The sequence below is a fragment of the Rutidosis leptorrhynchoides genome, chromosome 6 (genome assembly GCF_046630445.1).
Source record: "Rutidosis leptorrhynchoides isolate AG116_Rl617_1_P2 chromosome 6, CSIRO_AGI_Rlap_v1, whole genome shotgun sequence".
Lineage (NCBI taxonomy): Eukaryota > Viridiplantae > Streptophyta > Magnoliopsida > Asterales > Asteraceae > Rutidosis > Rutidosis leptorrhynchoides.
Window position 1 is genome coordinate 121,818,370 of NC_092338.1, and position 10,778 is coordinate 121,829,147.

The window sequence follows — 10,778 nt, forward strand, 5'->3', positions numbered from 1 at the left end:
AAAGGATATATTGATCGCTACACTTTCAAGCTTTATTTGTTGAACCAAATGTCTATGATAAAAACTTCCACCAAAAAATAAAGCAGGAATAAATTGATATATATTGGTTCTTGTTACGATTTTATGGATCAAGTGCGCAATTTAGATTCCACGGTTTATGTTATATATTGTGGTTAATCAAAGTTTGGTTCTTGGTACGTGCATGGGTGGTAAACCATAGGGTCAGTTGCATCAGCGAGCATCAGTGAGCCAAGGCCCAATAAAGCTACTCAATCAATGTTTAGCCCAGAAGGTATAATATTATTGCGACCCTCTTCTATAGCTAGTTGATCATACATAATGTACAAGTTTCAGGAAGTTAATAAAAATTAAGAAATACGCGAAACTAAATTGTATTAAAAACAACTAATTAATTAATGGATCCATACGATTAATATAAAAAGCTAGAGACATGACTAGATACGTATAACTAGGACACGTAGAAAGCTAGTACATACTACCAAGCACAAGATTAAAGAGTCTACAAGATTAAAACAGGTAAGGATGATGATATATAGGTCTAATTGTTAATGAAGGTTTAGAATTGCATTAATTATTGGTCAAAGATTAGCGGGTGGTTGCTGACCATAGTAATAATACGGTGGTGGTGGCTGATAATGATAATACGGTGTTGGTGGTGGTGGAGGGTGTGGTTGATTGTCACAGGGTGGTGAGGTCGGTGGAATTGGATTATCAGTTGGTGGTGGTGGTGGTGCGTTTGGTAGTGTTGGTGTTTGTGGAGGTTTCTCAACGGGAGGTGGTGGTGAGGGCGGCATTCGTGGTGGTGGTCTTTGCTTTGGAGATGGTGGTGGAGTTGTTTGGGCAGGAGAAGGTGGTGGTGGTGGTGGTGGAGGATAACCGTAATATGGGAAAGGTGATGGTGGTTGATGTTCAATAATTGGTGGCGGTGATGGTGGAGGATTTGAATGATAACCGCAAGGTGGTGATAATGGGTTTGGTGGTACTCGTGGAGCATCAGGTGATGGTGGTGATGGTGGAGTTTTCTCAGGAGATGGTGGTGGAGGTGTTTGAGTAGGAGGTGGTGGTGGTGGTGGAGGTGTTTGGGTGGGAGGTGGTGGTGGAGGATAACCATAATATGGGAAAGGTGATGGTGGTTGATGTTCAACACGTGAGGGTGGTGGTGGTGGTGGTGAATGTGAGCTTGTTGGTGGAGTTTGTGCTATGGAGGGAGGTGACTGATGGTGGTGAGATGAGGGTGGTGTTTGCTCATGATGATGTGGTGGTGTAGGTGAGCAACCATGAGTTGGTGGTGGTGGTTGATTATCTTGAGGAGGTGGTAGGCGTATAAACGGGGTTGGTGGAGGAGGAGGTGGTGGATGTTTTGATGATGTTGGTGGTTGCTCTCTTTGAAGAGGTGGTGGACTTTCCGATGATGACGGTGGTTGATTGTAATGAGAAGGTGGTGCAAAAAGTGGTGGTGGTGGTTGTGCCTGAGGTGGAGGCGGTTGATCGCTTTCACAATCACATTGTGGTTGATTTTGAGAAGATGGAGGATGTTGAGATGGCGGTGGATGACCACCGTACTTATCCATCGTTGATCCGCCAATCAGCATTAGATTGGCAGCAGCAATTGCTAGTGCTACTATGAGAAAAAGACTAATAGGGTTTTGAAGCTCCATTTTGTTGTTAAAGATGAATGATCATGCAACAATATTTGGGAATATATAGAAGGTAAGTGCATGTGATCTGCACATGCTACTACAAGTCTATGGACTTCAACACAATATTGGTTTATTCTAAGCTCTAATCTCTGTTTGTTTGACCACCAATAAATTAGTATTCGAAATCTGTTCACCGTGTATTCATTAATTTACCTAAAATAGTAACCGAGTAGACACTGCTATTTTAACTTGAACTCGCATAAAGTTCATACGATTTAATTTATTCCTTTACTAGGATATAGGCAGGTATTAAATACATGCTAAATGATTAACTGCGACATCTGTCTTTTATATTTTGTTTCTTCTGTAAGGTAACAAGGACAATAAAATATTCCATCTAAAAACTGTATCGTATTTTAATTTTAATAGAAGTTAATAAAGTTATAAATATGTAATACTAAATCATCACAAAATGGCCTAAAAGGTTCAAACCTCTCATTAAGCAGGTGACCAAGGAAAGACGACATTAGTTTTGGGTCACAAGTCTACAACTCATATCTGACTATAGCTAAAGAGTGTCCCAAACTCACTTTCGACATTAAAGCAAACAAGCACTGACCCTGATCTTGGTTGAATTTGTCGAAGTACAAATTCTAAATTTCTGAATACATTTAAAAGTGAAATGTAAACATTGGGCTTTGCATTATTCATTTAAGTCGGTATCAAATTATTAAAGGCTATTGACCAAATGTGACACGGCACTAGATCTATATATAGACCAAAGAAGGTACATACAAATTAACAAAAGGAGAAAATTGACAGAGGTGAAGTTTGGTAGCATCATTTACACCACCTTTAATAACCCTGTGGAAATAGCAATGATATTAAATCCATTATGCATGATTTAACAAGCATAACAAGTAAATTATGCAAACACTTGTTGTGTTATCTAACCAACAGGTCAAAAAAGTAGAGCAATATTAGTCAATCAAGAAGCGAGGAGGATGGGGGCAATACTGAGGTGTCAAAAGAGATCCATTACAGTGTTGATACGATTCACAAAGCCAAATATATTTACATTGTCATCACAAATCGCACGCCAATATATTAGAATCAAGAATTTTTTCGATAACAATAATAGAATTAATTGGCAAGGTCATAAACCAACCTCCAAGGCAGCCTTCAATTGTCAAAACACCAACAACCAATCCATATTCCGACCTATGCATTCCCAGTGAATTCTGCAATGTACCAGATTAATAGAGAATTCAAAATCAGTGAAGCAAAACTATAACAATCCATCCATATACACAACAATGGACAATTCACAAGGAAGAAGAATATTCAAAAAAACTACACTTTTGTTTTCTGAAATTAACATATGTAACATTAACACAAGGAAATACAACTTAACTAACCAAGAATGTACATTTACAAAAAAAAAACCATGTAAACGGGAGGGCAATAAAAAAAATGGCATACGTATATTGCGAGTGGGAAGTAAGACGGAATGGGTTGGATCGACGACAAACATTCTAAGAATTTATAAAGATGAATTAAAACGGAAAGGTAAATGTAAGAATGAAAACTCCCTTTTTGATGCTGAAAATGTTACGACTCAAGATAACAAGTGGGGAAAAGTTTACAAGAGGCGTTCCAAGGAAGTCTAGGGGGTTATGTGAAGTTAAACAAAATTACAGGGGTTAAGTATGATCATATTATGTATATAAATATATCTACAGATTTGTGATGACGGTTATTATCATTATTTTGTCTGGAATTGGATTTGGGAGATTCCTACATCTCTAATTGTAGGGAAGTTTGTATCTGTAATCTTATACAATATATCAATAAAGTCTTTGGGTTGGGATGCGACGAGATATTGCCAAATTTGTGTCAGAGTGTGAAGTTTGCCAAAGGAATAAGTATTCTACCATGCAACCTGGAGGGCTCTTGCAACCTTTGGAATTACCAAACAAAGTTTGGGAGGATGTATCGATGGATTTTATCGATGGCTTACCTAAATCAGAAGGTTTTACAGTGATTCTAGTGGTCGTCGATCGTTTGAGTAAATACGGCCATTTTGTGCCTTTACGCCATCCCTATACAGCATCTACAGTAGCTGCTGTTTTCCTACGGGAAGTGATACGTTTACACGGAATTCCAAATTCCATCGTGTCTGACAGGGATAAAGTATTTCTTAGTAACTTTTGGAAGGAACTTTTTCGTCTGCAAGGTACAACCCTTAAATATAGTACTGCTTATCATCCCGAGACTGATGGTCAAACCGAAGTTGTTAATAGGAGTATTGAAACGTACCTACGATGTTTTGAATGTGATAAGCCCAAACAATGGTCCAAGTGGCTATCTTGGGCTGAATACTGGTATAATACTTCATACCATTCTTCAGCGAACACGACTCCTTTCAAGATTATCTATGGGCGTGACCCACCACATTTAATTCGATATGGTAGCCAGCCTACGCCCATATTTGAGGTGGATCGCTATTTAGAAGAACGTGATCAGATGTTGGAAGAGTTAAAACTACACTTATCGAGAGCACAACAGATTATGAAAGGCAAAGCGGATGTCCATCGACGTGATGTTGAGTTTTCTGTTGGTGATCATGTGTTTTTAAAATTACGTCCTTATCGTCAAAAATCTGTCAGCCATCGACAAAATGAAAAGCTTGCATCTAAATATTACGGGCCCTACGAAATTTTGGAACGAATTGGAAAAGTGGCTTATAAACTACGGTTGCCAGCGACATCTTCAATTCATCCTGTATTTCATGTTTCGCAACTTAAGAAATGGGTTGGAAATCATAAGGTCGCTACTGAACTACCCACACTATTATCAACAAACATGGATCTTCCTTTACAACCAGAAGAGGTCATGGGAATACGAGCTGAGACTACAAATGACGCAAACAAGGAAGTATTGATTCGATGGAAGAATTTAGCAAGTTCTGAAGCTACATGGGAACCGGTGGATGTTATTCAAGCGCAATTTCCAGAATTTCACCTTGAGGACAAGGTGCTTCTTTGGGAAGGGGGTAATGTTACGACTCAAGATAACAAGTGGGGAAAAGTTTACAAGAGGCGTTCCAAGGAAGTCTAGGGGGTTATGTGAAATTAAACAAAATTACAGGGGTTAAGTATGATCATATTATGTATATAAATATATCTACAGATTTGTGATGACGGTTATTATCATTATTGTGTCTGGAATTGGATTTGGGAGATTCCTACATCTCTAATTGTAGGGAAGTTTGTATATGTAATCTTATACAATATATCAATAAAGTCTTCTTAGTTAATTGGTTTGTATCAGAAAATCTCACAAATGTGGGCAAAAATGAAATTTTATATTACAAAAGAAGTCTAAAAAAAGGAAAAGTCCGGTGAACGTATTAGATATCCCTGCGACAATGACAAATGCATTTTAATCCTTCTTTTTATAGAACTATTAAAAGATTAGAAACTTTTGACCTGTTTAACTTGTTTCCATTCTAATTAGTATTTGCAGATTAACACGTTTTGACCTGTTTGAGAAGAAGTAAACCCACATCAGCCCAGAAATTCCCCTTTGTAGAGCATAGCAATGTACATTCACGAATAATGGTGACCACAACCACACCATGAAAACCACGTCATTCACCAATCAGTATGGTAGATTACATGCAAGGGAAAGAAACTATTGGGCTATTGGTACTGACCTTAAAATCGTAGGGTCACAAACAGATCAGTAATCATGTCTTGATAGTGTCACAATAATCTAGGTTTTCGATCAGCTGGCTTCAAAATTTGAAAGGAACACATCAAGCTTTCATCAACGCTCATCATTGTACCAGCATTATCAAATTCACCACAATAATTTGGAGCTGAGAATATGGTAACAAGCTGTCTGTCAGCAAAGAATTCATATCCATCTTCAACAACCTGCACAAAAGAAACATTTAAATATATCAGGCCTTGTAGAATAAATCAATTAAAGCTATCAACTTTGGCTAATATATCAATGAACGGGTCAATACAGATTATCTCATAGGTCAAATTGGTAAAGCAATGATATTGATAAATTCAAAAGTCGCCTAAAGTGTTCTGTTAGTGCATAAATAATGATAAGCATCATAAATAATCAATGTTGCAAAAGTTACTACTCGGGGAGTACTCAGTCGGACTTTTGAGGGAGTAATCGGCAATTCAGGGAATAGTCGGGAGTAATTGGATTGGAATTTTTATACACTTAAATAATAAATATCAAAATTGCGTCTAAATATACAAGAAATCCATAAACATAAACGTACACGTTAACATAATTGTCCAGATGCATAAACATAATTTTGTTTTGTTCAAGAACCCTAAAATTATAATCTAAATTTAAATTCATATTAAAATGTTGACCGACATTAACTTCGACTGAATTTGACCGAATAAATCCGACTTTGACCAACTAAATACAATTTTGACCCATTTTATAAATTTTAAGCAGTTAATTACCCGAACTTTGGAAAATCGTATTGACCGGTTCCTGGAGACTGGAGTAATCGGCAATTATCGGGGAGTTTTAGTAAATAATACTGTAAAAAAATCCCTAGACGAATGTTGGTAATTCCGAAACAACATAAGTTTTCTAATCAAATTTGACATACCAATTAGTTTTAAAACAATTACCAACTTTGGACAAAAAGTAATTCAGATAACATGACCAAAAACTGTTTCAAATCGGACCAAAAGATTACAATTTAAATCAGAACCAACTTTAGATGTTACCACTTACCAACCCGGCCATATTTCCACCTTTAACATCAATATAAGCAGAATAGAAAATCAAATAACCTGATGAGCACGACAAACAAGGTCCATATCATGCTGCATTAAAAACTCAGCCACCTTATCAGACCCAAAGGTATAGGAGACTCCCCTATCATTAATACCCCATCCCTTAACATCCCTACTCGGGTCGGACCAAAGCAAATCACAAAGCAAACCCGAATCCGGAATATCAGTTGGGCGGGGCAAGTTTCTTATCTGATCTAAGCTGTTAAGATCAGGAGAAAGACCCCCATGCATACATAGTATTTTGTCATCTATAAGAGCAGCAACAGGAAGACAGTTGAAACACTCAGTAAAGATCTTCCAAAGTCGAACGTTAAAACGGCGTTTACATTCGTCGTAAAAACCGTATATCCTGTTGATGGATGCACATTCATGGTTTCCTCTTAAAAGGAAGAAGTTTTCGGGATATTTGATTTTGTAAGCAAGCAAAAGGCATATGGTTTCGAGGCTTTGTTTGCCACGGTCAACATAATCACCTAGAAACAAATAGTTTGACTCTGGAGGAAAACCACCGTATTCGAATAACCTCAAGAGATCCCCGTATTGCCCATGGATATCACCTGGAATCCAAAGTGACAAACGTCATGTAACTCAGAAATAACTTGCGATGCAGGCACTTAAAGGCATTTAATAATCAAGATAAAAGAAGATGGTCGGTAAACAAAACCACTACATAAATCAGTCTAAAGATCAAATTATATGAGGTACCATGGACCATATTATAATACCATAAGTGGCTGCAAACCAGTTCATTTTGCATACAAGATGATCAGGTATGACAGTTTATCAACCAAGTGTTTGAGCAAAAAAAGGTGAAACAGAAATTATCCGGGCCAATGTGGTCATCAATTACAAAAATTTATAATACAAATCAGACTAGTATGTATTAAACCGACTCGTATAGTTACAGCTTCTATGTGTAACTCAATATCTAACTAGACGTTTATTACAAATGTATAAAAATTGACCAAATATAGTTAGCTAGGAACCATTGCACCAAGGTGAGTGCAACCTAATTCTAAGTTGGTTAAAAGCGATGGCAGAGCCAGATGCTTCTGTATCTGCCTAAGACAAGATGCATAAAATGATGATATCAAACAAGCATACCATTTAGGATAGTCGTGTTACAGAGCTCCCAGAATAGATATGCTTTAAATTCAATCTAATACTAATGACCTAATTCAAGTTTTAAATTATCCAATAAAAAGATATTACAATGGAAGGGCAATCTTGCCAATAAAATTGTTATCAAGAAAAGGAGACGCCAATCACCTAATTAACAAAGGTGACTGCATCTGTGTAAAACACCTCGTCTTAGGTATATAAAGGGGATCATAAAAACGGCTCGCCTTTCTTGCCTTCAACTACACTGTTTTTGTCTATTTCTATGAGACGCGTATAAATAACTAATGTACCTAAATAAGATCAAAGAAACTATTTCGTTATAGTTAAGTAGTCAACTATATTAAACTCTAATAAGTTAGGAGGCTTTAAGCATTAGCAAACACTTCGGACGACTCAATCCAATTGGAGTCCTTTATATTTTAGTCTTTTAGATATGTTCTATATTTTACCCGTTGTAAATGTTGAAGATTCGATACAGATAAACTTGATCCTGTCTAGGGATTAGGGAAATGGGTCTGCCACATTTTAGTATGCAAGAAATAATTCTCCCCTCCATTTTTACCAAGCATCAAATTCCTTTGATATTTGCATAACATACCTTCAGTATTAAAATAGGGAAATCTAATTCATCATAGGAGTGATAAATTGGTTTCTAAAACTAGCCTCTAGTCTCACGATTACTTCTTGTATTTTTAGAGTACCATTAAGGTAGCTATGATGTCAATATGTCAGAAATTTGGTCAAAAAAAAACGATGGACACATGAAACCTTTCTACTAATATCAAAGAAAAGTAAAAAGGCAAAGTAAAAATTATATATACTCATAAAAACTTAGCCGGATGTACTACTTCCGCTATAACTAATTCAAAGTCCCCTTTGAAACTAAGCTTACTGATTCGGTCCTTTCACAATACGTCGTAATGGTGATATCGCATGACAATACAAAATCACAAATAAAAGACTGATTTTTGATTTTTGATTTTTAATCCGCAGATCTAACATTGATGCATCTGTGCAATGTTCACAAACTTATTCCTCCACAACACACAGATTATATCAGAAATAGTTGCAAATCATGCACAAATTCAATTGAACTGACAGCATTACAAATTCCATGATCAAATCATTTAACAATTAGAAGCAAATTCAAATTTTCTATCAAACATTCTATCTTATATCTTATACATAAATCATTAGCAAACAAAATAAAATAAAAACACATACAAACAGATTCCATTTCCATTCAAAGTACAGATGAACCCTAAATCCATATCCATCACAAACTAATAGAGCAATATATACAAAGATTACAAATATATATAAACTTATAAATAGACAAATGATTTCAAAATTAAAAGTTTGTGTTACCGCAGATCTTGATAGGAGCTTCGAGCTCTAAGAGATTAGGTTGTTGAAGGAAGATTTCACGAGACGTGGTGCAAAGCAATCGGATCTCAGCTTCCGATAGCTGAACCTGCCGTGCGGTTCTGGCTTGACGGAACTCTAATAATCGATTGATTATGTCATCGAGTAACGCAGGGTTCATTCCTTCTCCATTTTGAGCCATTTCAAACCCTAGATCTTCAATTGCAATGAAAATCCCCAAATTTTCTTTGCGTAATTCACAACGGATTGATTAGTTTTTGCTTTCTTGGAATAATAAAAAGAAAATTAACATATGCGCATGGACAAAGCGGGTGATAGCGATAATAAATGTTAAATTATTAATTTTTATTTTTATATATATTTATTATTTATTATATAAAATTAAAATAAGAAAAAATTAAGGAAGGAAAATGGCGAAATTTGATAGGAAAAGCAGCTGCAACTCCGATGGGGCGGAGAAGTCGAGCTGTAAGATACAAAAACACAATGACGATAAATTTGTTGAGTTTTAGGTTGTTTCGATCAGCGAGGAACCATATTTTTTTAAAAAAAACTTATCGCAGTTTTTTTTTTTAAATTTTATAAGTTAAAATTATATATTTTGTATTTTTAATATTTTTTAATTTTGAAAACAATGTTGCTTTTGGGATTTCATCGTTGTCTTCCACTTTTTACCTAATAATTTTGAGATTCGAATCCACCTCCACACATATATATACTTTAATTCAATTAAAGTTTAGTTCAGCTACTTCAATCATCTGTTGTGTTATCAGGAAATGATGACGGGACGTTGATGTATTTGATTACTGAATGTATCAGAACATTGTCTAGAGTCGCGATAGTTGAGATTCGTGGTATGTCGGCTACATATGCTATTGTAGAGAAAGTGTCGATGGTAGCAAAGACTTTTGGCGAGGTTTGGAAGGTGAGGATTGAAGAAGCCCTCGTTTAGTCCCTAGTTGCTAGGTTCTTCCTTCACTTTGGAAAGTATTGAAGGCTTTGTTGAGGCCAAGATGACTGATTCGAACAATGCTCTTCTAGATTTTGGGTGGAAGAAATTAAGGAACTTCATTGCTTGATCGGATTCTAGAGTGTAGGGTATCCTTCGGACTTGATTGCTTGTTCCAATATAAAGGTTCTTTGTGATGAGCTTATGATTTGGGTTCGGTAAAGGCTTTCCAGGGCTTGATCAAGCCGTCTAAGGTGATCACGCACAAACTGAAAACGTGGCGGTTTGATTTTGTTTATGTGATAGATACCGACTTTTAGTCTATCGTCATCTACTGTGTATTCTAACCAACTTGACGCGATCCAAAATGATTTGGAGAAAGAGACGAATGCAGGGGCTTGTGTTGAAATGACTCTCGGTGAATCTGCATGAGGGATATCTACTTTTGATGCTAGTTCAGCTGAACTAGATGTTTCGTAATTGGGCTGCCTAAGGTAGATGGAGATCGCAATTTGGATGTGTTGCCTGATGTTATTTGGAGGATGAGACTGGAGGGAATGCCTTCTCTCTGTGCTTAAGAAGTGATAAACATGAAGAGAGCGAGAGAGATTCGGGTATCAAACAATGAGTGCTCATGTTGTCACAAGTTTATAAAGAATTTTCAAGCTCATATGGTGAATTCTCTTGGCTTGGGTCTTATTGTAAGTGATGTTTTTTGGTTCTTGTTATTGAGAATGATGTGAATTAATATTTAAGGGAGCATTGTTGCGAGAGTTTCGAATACGGTTGGACAATCCATGGTGACCAGTGGATCCG

At 36.5% G+C, this 10,778-nt stretch overlaps 1 protein-coding gene across 1 annotated transcript; it reads right to left on the reverse strand.

Annotated features, from left to right (window-relative positions):
- Positions 1-2,514: 2,514 nt before the first annotated feature.
- On the reverse strand, positions 2,515-9,448 carry LOC139851357 (serine/threonine-protein phosphatase PP1 isozyme 2). The gene is made up of 4 exons (XM_071840381.1): positions 8,996-9,448; positions 6,503-7,062; positions 5,380-5,602; positions 2,515-2,902 (listed from the first exon to the last, which is right to left on the reverse strand). Exons 1-3 carry the CDS (start codon positions 9,192-9,194, stop codon positions 5,429-5,431), a joined length of 933 nt encoding a protein of 310 aa, XP_071696482.1. The 5' UTR covers positions 9,195-9,448; the 3' UTR covers positions 2,515-2,902; positions 5,380-5,428.
- Between the last annotated feature and the right edge of the window lie 1,330 nt (positions 9,449-10,778).